At 49.1% G+C, this 20,551-nt stretch overlaps 1 protein-coding gene across 2 annotated transcripts in view; it reads right to left on the reverse strand.

The window, feature by feature from the left end:
- Positions 1–20,551, reverse strand: part of Ssbp3 (single stranded DNA binding protein 3) — a 154,894-nt gene that overhangs the window by 4,863 nt on the left and 129,480 nt on the right. Inside the window, exons 6-14 of one of the 2 annotated variants that reach the window (XM_048351388.1) lie at positions 19,830–19,910; positions 18,828–18,887; positions 14,493–14,559; positions 14,341–14,417; positions 8,254–8,318; positions 7,533–7,581; positions 6,927–6,962; positions 6,414–6,468; positions 5,141–5,211 (exon numbers count right to left, since the gene is read on the reverse strand). In XM_048351388.1, the coding sequence (XP_048207345.1) occupies positions 5,141–5,211; positions 6,414–6,468; positions 6,927–6,962; positions 7,533–7,581; positions 8,254–8,318; positions 14,341–14,417; positions 14,493–14,559; positions 18,828–18,887; positions 19,830–19,910 (561 nt within the window). The remainder of the gene's footprint in view (positions 1–5,140; positions 5,212–6,413; positions 6,469–6,926; positions 6,963–7,532; positions 7,582–8,253; positions 8,319–14,340; positions 14,418–14,492; positions 14,560–18,827; positions 18,888–19,829; positions 19,911–20,551) is intronic. The other variant, XM_048351389.1, reaches the window with a different exon arrangement.

The following is a 20,551-nucleotide window of genomic DNA, read 5'->3' on the forward strand; positions in this document are numbered from 1 at the left end:
TGGGTGTGTGTGACATTGCACTTTACTGTGTTTTCATCTGATTTTTCCTAATATATAAAAACGTCTAGCTACTCAAGAAAGCTGAAATCTGGAGGACTGAAGGATGAAGCTTGTTTGGGTAGAAAAGTCCATGAGACTATCTCCAAAATAACCAGCACAAAGCAGGGCTTAGAGGCATGACTCAAGTGATAGAGTACCAGCCTAGCAATTGTCTGGTTCCAAGTTCAAAACCCTAGTACTTCCCCTCCCTGCCCCCGTACATGATTACGTTGCTCAGGCTCAAACCATCCTCTTGTCTAACACTCTGGAGTGTCTGGGACTACAGGCACATACCAATGCACAAAAGTCTAGTTTATCTACTTTCTTCTGTTACTTATGCAGTTGATGTTATATCTAAACAGGTTTAACACAGACCATGAAGAATTCCTCTTGTATTTCTTTTTTCAGTTGTGGGACTTGAACTCTAGGCCTGGGCTCTTCAGCTCAAGGCTAGTGCTCTACCACTCTGAGTTACAGTACCACTTCCAGTTTTCTAGAGGTCTATTGCAGATAAGAATCTCACAGACTTTCTTGCCTGGTCTGGCTTTGAGCTGCAAGCCTCAGATCTCAGCCTCCTGAGTAGCTAGGATTATAGGAATGAGCCTCCAGCACCTGGCCCTGCTGTATTTCTTCTGCATGTTCTTTTTTTGTTTTCCAGTCATGGGGCTTGCACTCAGGGCCTGAGCACTGTCCCTGGGCTTCTTTTGCTCAAGGCTAGCACTCTACCACTTGAGCCACAGTGCCACTTCTGGCTGTTTTCTGTTTATGTTGTACTGAGGAATCTATCCCAGGGCTTCATATACTAGGCAAGCATTCTACCCCCAAGCCACATTGCCAGCCCCTTCTGCATGTTTTATAGGTTTTATCCCTATAGTTTGCCTATGGATGGCTAGCTATCCTGTCTGGAACCATGTAATCTGCAAGACTTACTTTTCTGTTACACAAATGCTACGTCTGAAATAATATAACAACAGTAGCAAGCAGACTGGTTTAAGTAAATGATAATGTGAGAAAAATATAACATTTTTATAATGTTTCTGTCCTCTGATGCAGTAATTTACCTTTTTCCAGAGATTTTTTTTTTTTTTTTTGCTTTGCTTCCTTTAACAATGTCTGAAGTTCCTGTAGCCATGAGGGCATCTTTTTTTTCTTTTTTTTTAAATGTAATGGAAACAGGAAGAGTCAAATGTAGAGCTAGCTCACTTGACTTGTGTCTGCCCTTCTGCAGCCTGCAGGACAACTATCAGTTCAGCGTAACACCAGATAATCCATTCACCATGGTGTTCACATAAGGAACATGGAGAACTTTCTTTACTGGCACAGGTTTGTGGACTTGTAGGAATTATTTCTAGCACCTCAAGACCTGCATCCATCTTGCGTCTACAGTTGGCTTCATCCAGCTGTCTGGCAGCCAGCATCTGCAGTTTCTCTGGATGGCCAGTTGGTCGATGATGTACAGCATTTACACCAACCCCCACCAAGCACATATGGGATGCAGGCTATAATCAGTCAAGCCTCGTTTCTTAGTCCCTATAGTCCCAGATATTCCAGAGGCTAGGATGGTTTGAGTCTGGATGACTTAGTGACACGTTTTGGGTGAGGTGGGGGGGAGTACTAGGGATAAAAATGGGTTTAAAGTAGAGAGGTAATCTGAACTTCTGAGATCCAAGCTGAATTCCAAGGAAGTTAGTTTCAATAAAGAAACTGAAAGTCCTGTTTAACTTGGCTGCCCTTGCTTGTGACTTTTTTTTTCTTGAGTTCTCAAGCAGTTTCATTTCCAAAAGAAAATGAGTCATGATTTCTGTGGCATGAGGTCTTGCTGTAACCGCCACATAATGCTGAACAATTCAGGTGTGGTTGGCTTACCCCTTCTAGGCCCCTCATGGCCTCTTTAGAGAAGCTCACACTAGGGGAGAAAGAATGTGCGCTTCTTCCTTTCACTGTGATTCTTTGTCTAATTTCAATGCAATGGACTTCCAGAGCAGAGATGCACAATCTTCCTGCTTTGCACTTTTGAAAAATAGGAATTTTCCTAGCAGGCCGGTCTTTCAGCATCTTCTCTATGGCCACAACAATGATAACCATCTTGTGGGCACCTGTTTGAGAAATTCTCTGTTTCTGTGGAGTAAAAAAAATCTCATCCATGGGGCTGGGGATATGGCCTAGTGGCAAGAGAGTTTGCCTCATATACATGAGGCCCTGGGTTCAATTCCCCAGCACCACATATACAGAAAACGGCCAGAAGTGGCGCTGTGGCTCAAGTGGCAGAGTGCTAGCCTTGAGCAAAAAGAAGCCAGGGACAATGTTCAGGCCCGGAGTCCAAGCCCCAGGACTGGCCAAAAAAAAAAAAATCTCATCCAGTTCTTCTGCATGCTTTGAGGAAGTTGAAAAGTGACCCAAACTTCCATCATAAAGGCTTCTAGTGTAGCAGGCTGGCAAATTATACCTTTGGTGGTGGTAACTGGGTGCAAGGGGACAGAACGTTAAAAATGTTTCCATTTTTGTTGTAAAAAGATATAGACTAAGCCAGGTGCTGGTGACTCATGCCTGTAATCCTAGCTACTCAATGGGCTGAGATTCTGAGGATCAAGGTTTGAAGTCAGCATGGGCAGGAAAGTCCATGAAACACTTATTTTCCGATAGACCACCTAAGCCCTAGAAGCGGAGCGGAGCTGTGGTTCAAAGTGGTAGAGCACTTGCCTTGAACAAAAAAAGCTCAGGGACAGTGTCCAGGCCCTGAGTTCAAGCCTCATTATTGACCCCACCCCCACCAAAAAAAAAAAAAGGTACAGACTAAATGAAACCTAAACTATTGGTATTTTGCTTACCAGCTTTTAGATAAATGAGCAAAGTCTAGTTTTTATCTTTAAAGAAAGGAACATTCTTCTGTGTTCATTCTTCATAGAAACCAAGGTGATTGATATAAATTCACAACTTGAAAATCAAAATTTTTCCCTCAATAAACTTTATGTATGGGCTGGAGTATGGCTTATTGGCAGAGTGCTTGCCTCGTATACACCACATATATAGAAAAAGCCAGAAGTGGCGCTGTGGTTCATGTAGTAGAGTGTTAGCCTTGAGCAAAGAGAAGCCAGGAGCAGTGCTCAGGCCCTGAGTCCAAGGCCCAGGACTGGCAAAGAAAAGAAAAAGTTAAACTTTATGTATGCTAGGCAGGTGCTCAAACACTGAGCTAGACCTCAGCCGTAACAAACTTGTTTGTGTTGCTATGATTCCAGGCATCAACTCTGATTCACTGGGTCATGGGTAAGATCAGTCAGGATCAGGATGAGTCACATCTGTTACCAAACTCCTGCTCCATTTGGTTCACACACACGACTTTTCATTGCAACCTCTGAAACAGGAACTGTAACCTTCTCAGTTCACGGTGCAATCAGGGAACAAGATGATAATGGTGTTCTTTCCAGGGTATGCCCAAGCTAATTCAGTGACTGCTATTTTTGACTGAGGACTGGTGTGTCTTTGGAGGACAAAAAGGGCTTTTGGTTCAGAAGGACGTGGCTGTGTCATCCCACACTTGAGAGATGCAAGCTCCTGTGCTTCCACATCCCCTCTCTGCCACACCTACCCCCAAGTTCCAGTCTGCACACTGTGCAGCGTGTCCTTTACTGCCCTAGTCCAGCAGTGTGTGTCCTTCTACCTGTCATTAAAATAACATGGTCATTCAGCTTTCTTTCTCGGTGATATGTGGGTCATACTGGTGCTGATATCATCAGGGCTCTCATTTTCACAATGTGAACGCTTAGAAATACGGTCACCATATTTGCAGTGTTAAAAATGAAACAAGTGCCACTTCAACACAAACACAAGGGTGAATCTGCTGGAGCACTTAGAGGCAGGTCTGTGGAGAGCCACAGCTCTAGGGACAGTATACCCCAAGTCACAACAGCCAGTGTTTCTGGTCAGGGGAAATGCACTGACAGCAACTCTGCAAGGCAGAGGATCTGTGTCCAATTCATGTAACAGTGTTTGTCCCCTTTAGGGCCTCTGTGCACGTTTCATATTTTTCCACTGAGGCTCTCCATTCATTGCCAAGAGAAAGAACATGTGGTGCCCTGGGGAGCAGAGCTTTTAGTGCCCAAATCCACACAACTGGTCACCTTAGTAAGTCAGCATGAGGAAGTTGGGGTGACTGGGAAGAGAAGGGTAAGACTATGGGGGTACCCGCAGTTATTGGTGACATGCCCCCACAAAGGAGGCTCCTGGCAGAAGAACTCTAGAGGGTGCTTGGAGATTAAATGTGGCTGGTCTTCAGGGCTGGGGTGCAGTTTAACACATGCAAGGCACTGAGATTGTTCCCCAGATAAGCAAACAAAAATGTGTGCAGTCATCAGTCGGGACAGCCCACACTCGGCGCTGCTTTGGATGATCGGAGTTTTACCTCAGGATCTGGGCTAACGCAGCCAATAGAGCATCTGGAGGTGAGAGGGAGCCAGGTTGTCCGTGGGGAGCTGCTAGCAGAGTGAGGAGACTATTGATACATGGGAGAGCTGTGTCCAGTGGGCTCCAGGAGAGACGGTGAATGGAAGTCAGAACAGGTGGGATTTGGGGGGCAATGTCCTTCAAAATTTGGAACTTGAACGAGAGGAAAAGGGAAAGGAGTGGCCTCTACACATGAACGTGGCCTGAATGGCAGCAAAGAAAAAAAGCTGCTAGACACAGGGGGAACAGGGGCAATAACAGGAGGTAGATCTGTCCCCAAGAGATTCACATGTCCTAGTGGGGTTCCCACCCTTAGCCCAAGAAAGAGGCAGCAGGAGAGAGGATTGCCCAAGATAGTAGAACTAGTCACTGGAACAGGGAGCAGGACTTCGAAGCCTGGCCCCCATACAGTAGCAGATCCTCAAAGTAAGCCCAGTGCCCTCACCCTGACCAGAGACACCTATGCCATCCTTTCTACCCTGGCCAGTTAGGAAACAGGAACTGAGCTGCCCAAGAGTTAATCACTTTTCTGATGGTTTATTTTATTCATCTTTGGTAACAAATGGCTGAAATCAATTAGACTTGCTTTCCCCTCAGCTGATGAAGTTAATTATGATTTGTTATGGTATCTGCTATGTAAATGAGTAGAAAGCAGACTTACGTTGGACCGGCTGCCTCCAGGCGGCACAGGATTAATCATGGTGTAGATGTTGTCACTGGAATTTGTTGAATCTGTAGAATAGTGCAAACCCATAAGTTGAGGTGATTAATTCATTTCTTAATTAAAACAAACTTGTGGCACTTGAACTCATTCTTTTGTATTTTATCACCTAAAATTTCCTCTAAGTACCACCATTTTCTGGCTAATTTATATTTAATGAAGATTCACAAAGTTTTTAATCACAGAAAATTCAACTGTGAAAACCACTCAACCACGAAACGAAGGATTTCAGGGTGTCTGGGCAGCAGTGTGGACACGGCCCAGGAGGACCACAGGTCCATCGGTGTGCCCACCACAGACTGGAGCATCGTGGATCCATGAGAATACACCTGTGCTGCCCCACAGCCACACGCAGGGGCTTTAATCAAATCACGGAGAGAGGCTACAAATTATCCAGGGGCTGTCCTGTGAAGCTGGGGTGGGGGGGTGGGGGGAGAGGGAGCAGAGATGGGGCTGGAGGCACATTAACATACGAAGTGGGTTAACGTGACCCAGTGTGAATGTAGGTCATGAAGCTCATCAAAATGCAGCAGAGGAAGAGGGAGCCAGAGTGGGAGCCGAGTACAGCAGCGGCCGCCAGTTCCGCCCCTGTAGCAGAGCGGCTTCCCTGTATGGGAAGCTATGGGAGAGGGGGCTCTAAATCCCCACTCAGCCAGAGCAGTCTCCTTAGGAAATCAGCAATCAGCTAACACGTTTCTGTCAGGGACAGGCACCGTATTTCTCTTATTTGAAGGTATATGTTGCACTCCTCTGGCTGGCTAGGCTCAGCTGGGAAAGAAATAACTATGGCTGTGTGCATGCATGTTTGCACATGTTCACATGTGTTCACGCATGCCTTCTGAGTAAAGAGCATGAGAGAAGATATTTCTTCCCAGGAGGACAGGAGCTGGAGGCCTTAGAATCCTGGTCCCAAAGCTCCACAGGCTGTTTTGAATCATCTAGAGCAATGTTCCCACAGGACAACAGGACCCCTGCTCCCAGACCTCTCTAAGCTTTGTTCTTTACAGAGCAGTACCTAAGAACCAGAAGAAGTGTGATTAGATGCCACAGAGTGGGTAGTGGCATCAAAGGCTGACAGCTCCCTAAATCCCTGAATATCCCAGTTCCAAAAGAGGTCATGGTTGCTTGGGAGCCAGTAATGGAAGGCTGGGCCCTACACTCCGGGGCCACCAACATTCCTCCCGCCAGATTCTTTTCCCTCAAATCCTCTTACCTGCAGGACTAGGCATGATGGGTGTTCCTGGAGGGCCGCCACCGCCAGGAGGTCCCTGAGATGAGATAAAAGCTGGCATCAGTCACGCACAGTGATAACAGGCATAGGGGGGCCACGCGTTCCCTCCCAGTGCCCGGGCCAGCCTGGCATTCATCTCGCTAAACCTCTGGTGCACATTCAGAGCTGTGAGCCTGAGGGGAGTTCTTGAATTTCCCTTTCCTTTCCTCAAGCCAACAGACACCTGTGGTGGGCATGTATACACATGTGCTCTTATACATGCCCTCTTATACATGCCAACTGCTAGGAGTCGGAGGCTTGGGAGCCCAAGCCTTGGGAGCCCATGGCGCCCAGGTCAGGTTTGGGGATGTCTGGGGCCCCTGTAGACCTGCAGATGCATAGTACTTTGAAACCTGTGCTCAGTTTTGACAGGGAACGAGATAGGACCCTGAGTCATTCCTCTGCTGCACAATCGGTCACACACACTGGACAGGCAGTACCCACAGCCACACTTACCACATAGGTACCGGGCGATGAGGAGGAGTATGGGATCTGGAAATGAGATGCAGGAGCCATATGTTGGAGTCACCTTCCCCAACAGGTAGTGTGTGCCCCACCCCTTTGCTTCCAAACCCACATGGGGACATACCCAGTCTTCTAGTAAAAGACTTTGGGACCCAGTGAGCTAGCTGCATGAGACCATGGATGGAAGTGAAACCATACTAAAGTGGTTCCTGGAGGATAGTCTCTTGTCCCATCTTGTGAGGAGCCTGGGGAAGGGGCCCAGGTGGCCTCCCCTGTAGGAGGACAGGAGACAGAACTTCCTTTCCTCCAGCCTGTCTGTGCCAAGCCCCTTACAATGAAGGCTAGAAGCTGCCCGGCAGCAGGGAGTACCTCCCAACAATGCACCTGAAGCTCAAGTTCTCAGCTTTAAGAACTGTGTTGAGTGTGACTGGGTCAGGCCTGGTAACCCCAGCATATGGTCCCAGGCCTCCACCTACAGTGGCCACTTCCTTGGAGGCATTAAGTAGAACTCTACTGCATTCCTTCCTCCCTCTAGGGACACTAGCCGCCCGGTTCCCAGGACCTGTTCACTGGTTACCACCTGACCTGGATACTTACTGAGTTAGCACTGTTGGGATTGGGCCAGGGTCTGCCAGCTCCCGGGCCCCTGAGAGGGAGAGATGGAGACAATGAAAATGCTGTAATAGAATGTAAGGGGAGGAGCCAGCAGGGACAGAAGGAGCAGGCTGACATCAGTAACAGAAAGCCTTTTGGATAGTCCTAGTCCCAGAGGCTGTCTGGATCTGGGATAGCAATGAGTAGTTCCATGTGTGGAAATCTATGAACCCCTTTAAATTATATGCGAATTTTGCATATTACATAACATTTATAAAAATCATATATAAAATTCCCTCTGCATGTACATTTTTTGGGGAAGGCAGTCCACAGATTGTCACAAAAATGTCTAAAAGATGACTAAAGCATTAAAGAACAGTGGCTATTTGTATATAATTTGGGCTCTGCCAATAAAAGCTGGGTGAGCCTGAACAAACTGCTTTACTTCTCTGTGACTCAGTGACCCCACTTTAAGAGGAGGATCCTAAGAGCTCCCTCACAGGATGGCATGGACATGAGGTGAGCAACTTGCTGCAGCACGCCCAGCACTGGGCTTGGTGCACATAAGCTCAGAGCTCTCATCCCCAGCTTGTCAACATCCTCTTACTGATAAGGAAACTGAGGTACAGAGAAGCACCAGCATTGACTCCTATCAAGAGTCTTCCAGGTGCCAGCAAAGGGCAGGGAAGCCATGGGCTCTGAGCCGCTGGCCTTTTTGCCTTACATGTTAATCCCAGGCATGGCGGGGCCGAGGGAGTTGGGTGGTGGTCTCATGCCGCTGCCGTAATTCTGCAACGATAACCAAGGGTCAGTCTATGAGAAGGAGAAGGGGAACCGGAGAGAGAAGGAGGGAGGGAAGACAAACACAGAACATAAGCGAGAGGGTTAGTCTGTGAAGAGGATCTGATGAGAAAAAAATAATACATTCTTTCAGAAAAAGGTGGGGCAGGGTGGGGACGAAGTGACAGCGACCATGATAAGCCAGCACAGAGGGAGAGTCACAACAGTCAATGCGATTATAGGGGCTTCAAGATGGTGTTCTCAAAAGCATGTGGCTGTTAAGCAAGCTGCTAGCAGACACTTTTCCCACAAGGCTCAGGGGAAGGAAACGGGTATGGACCTTGCCATGGAGCTACTCAGACTTTGGAGCAGATGAGCAGGAACTCAGAGGGCAGCACCTCCAGGAGTCCTCCCTGTCCAGCCACTTACTCCCAGGGTGCCACCTCTTCTGTGGGACTTCAGGGGAGCTAGTGTCCCAGAGGCTCCTGCACACCCCCATGCCCGGGCAGTGAACTGTGCCTTGCTGCAGCTCTGCTGAGGCAGGGACATCTGGAAGTAGCAGGTTGGTGGAATTTTGATGGCAGAGCCAGCATGTATTGCCCTTTACTGAGCACATAATATACTTTATTCAGTCTCTGCTCTGTCCTTGTAATCCTACACAGGAGACGACTAAGGTCTGAGGAGACAGTGTGCACGGACAGAAGCCTGCAGGCCAGCATTCTTGGCCATCTCAGGCAGCCAACAAGAAGCAAATGTCTGCCTTCAAAGGAATTCACAGGCCTATTTCATAGAGTCAGATGTTCCCCATCTCTGCAGGTGGTGAGCAGAGCCAGAGATTTTGAGGTCAGAAATCCAGGCGCCCAGCCTCAGCTTGACCACTTGCTGGTATCTTCAGCAAGCTACAAAGAACAATTCTTACTCCATGCCAGTTGTGCCATGTGGTTTAAATGAGCCATCATTTTTTTTTTGGGGGGGGGGGCAGTACTGGGGTTTGAACTCAGAGCCTCATGATTGCTGGACTAGAGCTCTACTACTTTAGTCATGCCCCCAGCCAGCTTTTTGCTGGTGAAGTCTCATAGACTTTTCTGCCTGGGATAACTATGAACCGTGATTCTCTAGCTCTCAGGCTCCTGAGTAGCTAGAGTCATAGGTGGGAGCTATCAGCGTGGAGCTACTACCTACATTAAATGTTTGTGGCAACCACTTTACTATCCCCATAAAAAAGATTCTAACCACCCCTTCCTGTCTCCCACAAACCCATCCTCTGCCCTGCATAGGAAGCTCACCATGTCCCAGGCAGACCTTTGCCCACCATGCTGCTGGCTAATGAGGCCATAGCTACCCCTTGCCAGGCAAGGGGAAAGTCCCACATGCCAGGGCAAGTGCAGAGTCCTTCTGCTCCCAACTCTACCAACCTACACAGCCTGCAGGAGCCTCACACTCAGCTAACAAGGCAGCTTCCTGATTGGAGAAACCCAAGTGTTCTAGAGATGCAGACTCCAGAGGGCCACTCACCCTTCCCACTGGTCAAGTAACAACCTAGAGGCCCACAAAGGCCAAGGACTTGCCCCAGGTCCATTAGTCAGTAGGAGTGAAAGCCAGGCTAAAATCAAGTTTGGAGGCAAAGTTTTCCAACCAGAAACAGCAGCTTTTCACACCAAGCTGAAAGCTTACTAGACAGACTCTGGAGAAATGGGTCCACTCTGCCAGCAGTACCTGCCTGTAGAAGCACTGGGTTGCTGGAGGGGACATTACTACCCAGAGGCTGCCCCTTCATCTCCATCAGCACTCTTCTGCAGGGACAGGATGGCCATGTTCACCCAGATCTAAATTCTCCCACTCTTCACCCTCACTCCCAGGGCAGAGGGGCCGGACTCACAGTCAGAAATAACACAGTCCCCTGTATCCTCTTGGTTTTAGTCTGCACTCTGCTGGCCCAAAGGGTCATGGGGAAGGCATGGGACAGGGACAGGGCCTGCTTCTGTGGACTGCGACCTCCTTAGGGCTATCAGTGCTCCTGTGTTCCACTCAGTGCTTCACCTTTAAACAGGAACCACCTAGCTGTTAGGCTCACCTGTCCAGGGAACTGATCTCCATGCTTCCCTCAAACCACAGGTGATGGCCATCCTACCCTGAGAGGTTGTTCCTCAGGGACCTACTCCGTCCTTGCCCATTCCTGAGGCTTCTGCACCAGAATTAATGACCCTTCACCCTTACCTTGGTGGTACCGAGGTTTGAACTCAGGGCTTTCCAATGTTAGGTAGGCACTCTATCACTTGCGCCATGTTCCCAGTCCTGCCTCTGCTTCCTCAAAGACCCTGAGCTTGAATTTGCCCTGGATCAGCAAGGGCCTCAACAGACACAGTTTCTCTGGGTAGTGCAGGATGGTCCCTGAAGACTGTAGATTATCCTTACTGTGTCTTTTCAAACACAGACAAGCCAAAATAATCTAATTCTAGCTCCCAATCTGAACAACTGCTTGGGTGCTACCCTTAGGTTTGATCTCTTTGGAGCCTATGATGGGGTGTAGCACCCCTCTACCCCAAGGAGAACAGAAGCCCTGTAGTTATAGCCTCATCTAACAGAATTTACTCTCCAAATTGTTGGGCCAAAGGTCGCTGCTGACAGGCATATAATTTCTGGAGGACTGAGTACTGCCTCCCTTGTGCCCTTGGGCACTTCAGAAACCCAATGTGAACCTCATCTGAGTCTCTGAAGCAAAGGACAGGGACCCCCTGGACTGCTGGCTCCTCTGGGATGTTTAGGTAAAACATGATACAGCTCAAAAGGTGGAAGTCACTATACTTGGTTTGGAGACCTATAAAGTAGCCCCAAGTTCAAAGGGTTCTAGAGGGGTCACTGGCTAAACACAATTAAATTCCCCACTTGGAATCATACGTGAGTGGTGTCCCCAAACCAGTGTCTGGTTTCACTACGGCACTGTACATACACTGGTGCTTACTATAGATTATCTACAGTGACTGCAAGCTATGGCCTGTGCTGTGGCCCTGCAGGAAGAAGACAGGACCCACAGGATAGCAAATGGGTGTTCACAATCACTGAATCACCCTGGCACACCATGAGCCCCAAGAGATTGTCACCGGGCCTCTTGTATAGCCCAGGGCTATACAAATACCAGGACTTCCTGCCTCCAACAGGCTGGTATGGATGTTCTGAACTGGAATTTAATATACACTCCAACTAGGTAGGGGCAAGGAATATGGGCAAAATACTTCAGGGTTTCCATATTTTGGTACAGAAAATAAAGGGCAGAAGGGATGTTTCTGAGCCCTTGAGGCCACCAGGGGAGCCATAGTTGGCACCTCCCTCCCTTATACACTGCTGAGTGAGGCCAGAACAGCCCCCCGGACCCTAGAAGCCTTTTCAGCAACATCTCAGCCTCCAGGGCCCTCAAGGCTTTGCAGTGTGCTGAAAGGAGGATGCTTGGCTCACCTGAGACGCCCTAAGCCAGGAGGAAGTCCTAAGCTATCAGAAGACTTTGGTCTCAGACATGGAGATAACAGGGCCTTACACATGCTAGGCAAGCAAGCACTCAACCACTCTACCACTGAGCTATACCTCTCAATCTGTTTTTTTCTTTTCTTTTTTTTTGGGGGGGGGGTGGGGGATAGTCCTGGGCATTGAACTCAGGGTCTGGGCACTGGCACTGAGCTTTTTTGAGCCACAGCACCACCTCTGGCCTTTTCTGCTTATGTGGTGCTGAGGAATTGAACCCAGGGCTTCATGCATGCTGGGCAAGCACTCTACCACTAAGCCACATTCCCAGCCCTTTCAATCTCTACTATAGGCTTAAAAAGCTGCTCATAATTTTGCAGGAGGCAGGGGTATGGCACACCTCATAGCCATAACCAAGGTCCAGCTATCACACGAAGAACTTGATCTTCCTCCTTCCAACAGCCTACATACAGGTGCTGTGCTTGCTCCCATCTTACAAATGAGGCTCTGGTCATTCCCATGGGGGTCTCAGATCCCATCCTCCCCCATTACACTGAAGATCCAAGTCCATTGCTGACTCTTCACTAAGAGTGACTACCACATGGTAGCTCAGCAACTCTGGACTCTGGAAAGGAGTGTTGTTTTCACATCCTGTCCTCTGTCTCCTCTCATAAGCAGCTCCATACAGGCAGCCCCTTGGTGGTTTGAAAGTTGGTGGTGAACACATGAGCTTTGAGGGATAGAAGAATAAAATAAGAATGCTAGGGCTGCAAATGCTATAGGCTCATTTTCTTACAGAATGGGGCCAGCTGAAGACAGGACCTCCCTAAGACCTTTCAAGCAGTGGATTGGTTTGTTGGGGTTGGATTCTTAGACTGAGCAGTGGCTTCTAGGTCTATGGGGTAGATGTCTCCCTTCAAAAGGGAGCACAAAGCCAGGCACTGATGGCTCATGCCTATAATCCTAGCTACTCAAGAGGCTGAGATCTGAGGATCATGGTTCCAAGCTAGCGAGGGCAAGAAAGTCAATGAGACCCTTATCTCCAATTTACCACCAGAAAACTGGAAGTGGAGCTGTTGTTCAAAGTAGTATAGTCTAGTCTTGAGCATAAAAGCTCAGGGACAGTGCCTGAGTTGAAGCTGCATGACACGGAACGAGGGGGGGGGAGAGAGAGACAGAGACCGAGAGAGACAGCGAGAGAGACAGAAGGAGAAAGGGAGAGAGAGAACATGTGTAAATGGGAGGCATTATACCAGCCTGGAGAAATCAGATACCTGTAGAGGACCCAGAGAATCCCTATCACCTACAATCAAGGCAGGGAGAGACAAGGCAAATCTAAGTGGGGCAGAAAAGCAGGGAAGGAATGCTCTAGAACATAACTGTGTGAAGTCATTTAGCCACCTTCTCAGTATGTGAAGCCACTCTCCTAAGACTTCTTGCTTCCTTTGGGAAGTCATGCTCTAGGTTATATACAGTAGATCATGCCTTTAATTCTAGCTACTCAGGAGGCAGATATCAAGAGGATTATAGTTCAAGGTCAGCTCAGGTGATGTTAGTGAGACCTCCATCTCAAAAAACAAGTTGGGTGTGTGGGACATTCCAGTAATTACATCTACAAAGAAACATAGTGTATCACAGTCTGAGATCAGCCCTGAGCAAGAACGTAAGACTCTATCTTGAAAGGGGGAGGAGTGGGCAACAAAGGGTTGGAGGTGTCACTTAAATGGTAGAACACTGCCTAGCCAGCAGGAAGCCTTGAGTTCAAACCTCAGTACTGCCCTTCTCCCTCAAGAAACTCAGGTTCTGGAGCATTCCCAGTGAAACTAAAGTGCCACATTAAATACTTCGAGGAAGGAGAGACAAGAACTTTGAGAAGGTCCAGGCAAGAAGAGCTGCCAACTCTTGTGCAGTTGGTCTTTCTCTATGGGGCAGGGGGCAAATACTTTGCTTGTGAAGAGGAATATGGGACACCTGAAATAATTTCTTCTGGGTAATGGCACACTCTAGTCAAATGGATAGAAGCCTACTGTATGGCTGAGGCCTGGGCTTAAAGAGGGTATTGGATTCCTCAGCAGCCTGGCTCCTTCTTGCATGAGACCCTCTCTTTCATTTGACAGATGGGGAAACTCAGGCCTACTGGGGTGCAGAGAAGTCAGAGTGACATCCAAGGACACATAAAGGGTGGTATCATATACAGTGATTCCTAAGCTACCCCAAGTCTACTCCATGGTGAGTGGGAGGCAGCTATGGATTTCTGGAGGCCCCCATAGCAGCTCATGGTACCAGACTCTTTGCCTTTCAAATTCCCCAAGCCATATGCTAGGCCACCCATGTTAGCAGGTTCTGCCGATGAGATGGCTCTCAGGATGCCCATTCTCAGGCTCCTCTGCACTGCCTGCCGCCTGCCCATTATAGACAGGGCAGGGAGCCGGAAACCTGGATACCCCCCTGCTCTTAGCAGCCCTGCAGAGATGTGCAAGACAGACTGTGGAAAGAGGAGAGAAGGCGGGTGCACACAGATGGCAGGGCGAGAGAGGGTGGGGGAAGAGGGCTAGACAGAAAGATGGCTGGTTACCTGTGGGCCAGGACCCATGGGCCCCATGCCTCGGGGAGGGTTCATTCTCTGCATCGATCCTCCCATGTTTGGGTGGCCTATGAGAGAGAGTAGGTTAGAGGTTGAAGGACAAGCCCTCCCCATGCCCAGGCCACCTGGCCTGCCCTCTCTACCTTGTTGTCGTGTGGGATCCATGGAATTTGGCAGCAATGGCTGTGTCCCAGGAACTCCTCCTGGAGGCTGGAAGAGATTCGAGATACAAACTGAGTAGCTGCTCCCTGGAGCTGATGGGTAGAGGGAGATACAGCTGCCTACCTCACCCAATACTTTGCCTCAAGACCAGGACTGCTGGCTGCTGGCTGGAGAGGACCCCTTGGCAAGGGGCAGTCAACTCTGTCAAGTTCAAAATGCAGCATCAGACAGGGTGGCTGGGTGGGGGTAGGCTGGAGAGTATAGGGTGGTGGAGAGGAACTATAACCCTGTTTCCCAGGTCTGTGGAACTGCAGAACCCTGAGATGAGGGTAGAACATTTTTTTCTTTTTTTTCTTTTTTTTTTTGGTTGGTCATGGGACTTGACCGAGGCTTGGGGGCTGTCCATGAGCTTTTTTGCTCAAGGCTAGTGCTCTGCCACTTTGAGCCATACAGCTACTTCGTTTTCTGGTGGTTAATTGAAGGTAAGAGTCTCACAGACTTTCCTGACTAGGCTGGCTTTGAACTGTGATCCTCAGATCTCCTGAGTAGCTATTACAGGTATGAACCACCAGTGCCCAACGCCAGAATATTCTTGAGGGCAGCAGTGACCACTCCCTCCTAGTTACCTAAACTCCAGATACTGCAGTTTAAGCCCAATCCTATCTCGTGTTTGCACTCCAGAGAGGTAACTCATTTTATTTCTGCCTCCATATTATAGGAACTGAGAGGTCCACAGGCTAAAACCCTATCACCAAGGGAAGCCCTTTACAGGGGGAGAAAGGTGAGGAGGGCTTGAGATTCAGACAGGGCAATGGCAGTCCAAAGATCCAAGGGTACTCTGGGCCTCCCAAGCTCCCAGCTTCCCATCTGTCCTCAGCATTCAGGGTCAATGAGATAAGCCACTGAAGGATAGCCTACTCTCTTGGCCTGCTGCAGTGGCAGCTATCAGTGTGACTGCTATAGAGGTAGGACAGGATGCTGTGGGTTCCTGAGGGAGTGCTTGCTACACATTGTGACAACCTATTGAAAGCAATGACTTGGCACTGAAGTTACTTCAGCTGCAGGAGAAACTGAGGGAAGTGTGCTTCTAGAACCTTAACTCTAGGATCTACACTATACAAGTTCTTGCCTTTAGGAAAAAAAGACTTTAGTGACTGCTGCTCATGGCTCCTTAGCAGCAGAAGCCCATGCTTGTGAAGGGCAGGGCTCTATAACAGGGAAGCCTTTTTTTTGGGGGGGGGGGGGGCAGTCCTGGGGCTTGGACTCAGGGCTTGAGCACTGTCCCTGATTTCTTTTTGCTCAAGGCTAGCACTCTGCCACTTGAGCCACAGCGCCACTTTTGGCTGTTTTCTATATATGTGGGGCTGAGGAATTGAACCTAGGGCTTCATGTATACGGGGCAAGCAAGCACTCTAGCCACTAGGCCATATCCCCAGACCCCTTTTGAGGGCCACCAGCTCTGGTTGTTACTACGGGTTGGCTGGGTGGGGAGCTCTTCTGCCTTTGGCCAGCAGTAAGGTAAGAAGTAAAGGGATTGGCCCTCACTGCTTTCCTTTTAGAATGGGACTGTGGCTGCGTGGGAGGCTTGCAGAGAACCGCCCAAGCCTGCTGGCTGGGTATACCTCAGGCCAAGTGCCACTAGCATCTGCTGTTCTTCTTCCTTGGGAGCTTAGAAGTTATTTCTTTATGTCCTGGGTTTTAGCTGTCCTACTCTGGCTTTCTCCACTTGAGTTCTCACTCTCAATCACTTGGCTGTTCTGTTTCTGTCCACTGGGGCTGAGAATTTTCTGGAGCTTGGTTATAGGACAAAGAGATAGGCCTGCCTCTGTGGCAGGCTGGACTGGGGAAACCTAGGAGACTTAGGTAGAGGAAACCTTTTGGTCCCGAGGACAGGAACTTACTACTGACCTGGATGGAGTTAGCATAGGGATGACAGCCCTTCCCTCTTCAGGCAGCCCATGGAAACACCAATTATTGTAGAAGGCTCTTCCTGGGCCTTCATTTTAACCTGTGCTAAACCTGCCACATGCCTGGACTCTAGGACAGAGGGGCCTGGAGGCTGCAACTCTCACTGAGTGACCCTGACATAAGGACAGGGCTGTTTGGGATCTCTACTCAGCAGAAAAGGGTAGGACTAAAGGAAAGCAGCTCTCATACTGAGAAGGCTGAAGCTCTCAAGTCTAAGCAGAAAACAATGGCTGTGGTTGGGTCTATCATACTGCTGTGTATATCCCCTAAAGCCACTGAGGAGAAAGATGCTATGGGGCTGTTCCACAGGTTTCTGGGGGTGGGCCAATAATTCTACAACCGTGGGGGTGAGGCACAGGAAGCATGTGCCAGGAAATGGACAAATGCCAGCTGCCCTTAGAGCTCACATCTATCCTGCCAGGACAGCATCATGGCCAAGTGAGAGCTATATGGAGTTGTGGGTAGGTGGCACTCTGAGAGCCGTGGGTTCCAGCCCCCTGCTTTCCTAAGTCAGGCTGAAACCCCCTGGTCACCACTCACCCAAACACCCTTGTTGGTACACACAGCTGCAAAGCTCCAGTCAGGGAGGCAAATCTTAGAGGCCAAGTCAGGGATCACTCACTGTCTTTCTGTGCACTCTGCTCATCACCCTCTCCCAGAAGGCACATGGGACAGGTTGTGTGAGCCTAGGTACACCCCCTGCCTCTCTTCCCTCCACAGGTAGCAGGAAAGGGTTGAGCTCACTCAGGCACTCTTTATGAACCCCTGAGGGACAATATCTGTGCAAGGGACAGATCCTTCTGTGGAGGATAAAGATTTCTGGGGTTCATAGGAAACTGGGAAATTGACATGGATTTCTCATGCAAGTGTGTAATAATCATTTGCCATTCAAGGTATGGATGATGGCTCTATTGTATGTTCTCTCAGGTGCCTGCTGCTCGGGCTTACTTGCTGAATAGAAGCACGTACATGCCCACTTGTGTCCTTCAATTGCTGGAGGAAGGGTCACAATCAGTGCTGAGTATATCTGTTCTATACCTAGTTTGGGCCAAGCAAGGCCCCTAAAGGGGCAGGGAAAGGAGACCAGTTGGTGGAGAGAAGATCAAATCAGAACAGTGAGGTTCCAACTCTGAAAGCTAAGTGGATGAGACTGGGTAAGGAGAATCTGCTCTGGGTTGGAATTTGGGGATGAACTGAAGCCTAACTTACTGTGAGGTTCTGGAAAATCATTCATCTACTTTGACCTTCCGATTCCTCATCTATGATATACCCAAGAATCCCTTCTTGCTGGGTCTCTATAACACCTCATCCAAATTTGCCCCTTTGGGGCCCAGAGAAAATAGTGAACAGGTCTTTGGGAATTTCAATGCATAGTTCGGCATTAACACTGGAAACCCTGCATATGAGCTCCTCTCCAAAGCCCCTAAATTGACTTGCTCTGGAGCTTTCTCGCAGGGCCTAGGGGATGGCAAAGAATCCCATGCAGATAAGGCAAATGTAGTCACTGACTAAATGCCCAATGCCAAGGGCAACAAGAGCTGGGTGTGCCAGCACTGTCTGATTTTCTGAAGGGCTTTTGCAAAGTGTCTGAAAGAATACACTAAAAAGAAATGCCCCTGGGGTTTCCTTAAGGTTGCTCTGTCAGAGGCATCTACTCATTCGCACTTTGCCAGGCTCTGCCTGCCCAATGGGCTGGACCAGGAAAGGGTGGCATGGCATCTAGAGGTGCCAACCCACACAGGCTGGAGGAAGGAGAGGCACCCCAGGCTGAAAAGCCCTCTTCATACACAAACACATCACTTTTCTAATTACAGGAATAATCCTTGCTTGTTTCAAGCTGGGTCTGGGAAGCAGACAAACTATATCGGCACCCTGTTCTGCTGCAGCCAGGCTCCTGATCCAGGCATTTCTACAGCCACTTTTCCTGCTAGGAGCAGGATCGCATTTACCAGCCTTGGCATTTTCAAAAGCTTCCAGGAAACAATTCACTTTGTTGGTTAACTTCATTAAGGAGGAAGACCCCCTTCAAAGGAGATGGAAGGGAGGAGGGGTAGGGGCATTACCACCGTCTCTAGAAGAGTGGAGTCTCTGGCAATCCCACCAAGGCTGCTGCTGCTTCTGCCCTCTGAACCCCAAGAGAAAATGCCCAACACCATTAATGTAAGCAGGGCAAACACAGCACTGTGAGTTCAGCAGTCCTGCTGGTAAGTTATCTTCCACCTCAATTCTGTCTTCCACCTTGTCCCTTCACCCCTCAATCTTATCCTCCAATTTTGATTTGAGACCAAGTCTGCCTAGGGCCAATGATGGCTAAGTATGGAGAAAGAGAACGTGAAAAGATACAGTACCTGGTTTCCCATTCTGATCGGAGGCCTGGGGCCGCCTGCATATCGCGGTGACATAAAAGGCTGCAATTACAGGGAATTAGTTCAATGATAGCCTGTGCTACAGTACAGCAATAAACACAAATGCTTTCTACTCCACCAAGTCCAGATTGTTGTAAGTTCTCTTTCTCTGGGTAGCCTCTTCCCTCTGGGCAAAACTTCCCATGGGCAAAAGGACCAAGGAACCCATATGCTTAATGTCTCCTGACACCACACTGGTGTCACTGGTGCAGAGCTTTTACTTTGGGCAGAGGGGCAGCGGCTGGGACTTTGCACAGGACGCAGAAGAACAGGTAAATCAATGGAGGGCAAAGGAGAAAACCTCTGCTTTCCATAGGGCAAATACAAGAACAAGACAAAGGACCTACACGTAACATTTTCAGGGTTTGCAGACAAGAGCTGAACACACGCGCGCGCGCGCGCGCACACACACACGTGCGAGCACACAGAGAAACCACTGACAAGAAGGAGTGGGAGGGGGAGCAAGGATTTAAAGGGAAAACACAATGGGAAACGGTAAGGGGCAGCGGGCGCCCTAACTTATGCAGGGAATGGGCAAGAAAGCTTTCTCAGCAGTGAGTGCACAAAGAAAAGGCTAGGGATGCAGCCTCAGTTACAAACAAATGGTTAACCAAACTCAAAACCAAACCAAAAGTGAGAGAGGAAAAAACAAAAACGCAAAGGCCGCTGACAAGGTCACAGGAATATTTTTTTCTTTTCTCTTGGTTTTATTTATATCCATGCTGGGTGTGATGTCCAAGGAATGAAGCATAACTTTTTATTTTGGGTGGGGGTGGGGGAAAAAAGACTGTTTTTTTTTTTTCCTTTGAAAATTCAACTTGTCAATGAAGACCAGAAGGCAATGGCTAGAGCATGTTCTGATTTTTGTTTTTCCTCTGCGGGCTCTCTCCTTCCTCCTGCCCCGAGCCCCCCGGCCAGCGGGCGGGCGAGCCACAGTGCGTTTACCTGACTGTGGGGTCCCATCATGCTGCTGGGATTGTGAGGTGGAGGCTGTGCGTGCGGCGAGGGCTGTGACCCCGGAGGACCCTGTGAGGCCAGACAGTAGAGGCAGGTTATAGATCACAGCACATGGAGAAGCGCAGAAGCTTAAAAGAACAAAAATTAAACCAAAACGCAGGGTGGCGGCGGGCGGGTGTGCGGGTGGTGGGCTCTGGCTGGCGGGAGGTGGTGGAGCTGCTGCTTAGGTCCTGCTTCAATGGTGTACAACGGCGGGCAGGAGGGAGGGAAGGAGGCTGATCAGTACGTTCACAGGGGATTCGGAAGAACAAAAAATAAAACGAAGCACCTTATTCAGAGCACACAGGAGTAAGGGCTGGACACAGTCTATCCATCTGAGCAGAGTTTGCCATGTTAAATACGTTGGTTGAGATGAACTGGGGGTGGGGGGGAGGAAGTGACGCAGACAGGGGACCCCTGAAGCCATTTGGGCCTTAATACAAATCTTGCAAGTGCCATTCACAGAGGACGGGGTTGGATGAGGAGCAGGTGATGTCTCTACCCTCAAGAAACTCAGTCTTGGGGAGACAAGGTAACTTGGGTTCCTCAGGGCTGAATGGACCAAGAGCTAGTGAGACGTGGAGCAGCAAGCCTGCTGGAGACAGGGACAGCGTGAATGAGGATGAACAGCAGTGGAGCAACAGGGAAGTGCTACAGCTGGGTCCAAGGGG

This window comes from Perognathus longimembris, chromosome 7 (assembly GCF_023159225.1).
Source record: "Perognathus longimembris pacificus isolate PPM17 chromosome 7, ASM2315922v1, whole genome shotgun sequence".
Classification (NCBI taxonomy): domain Eukaryota; kingdom Metazoa; phylum Chordata; class Mammalia; order Rodentia; family Heteromyidae; genus Perognathus; species Perognathus longimembris.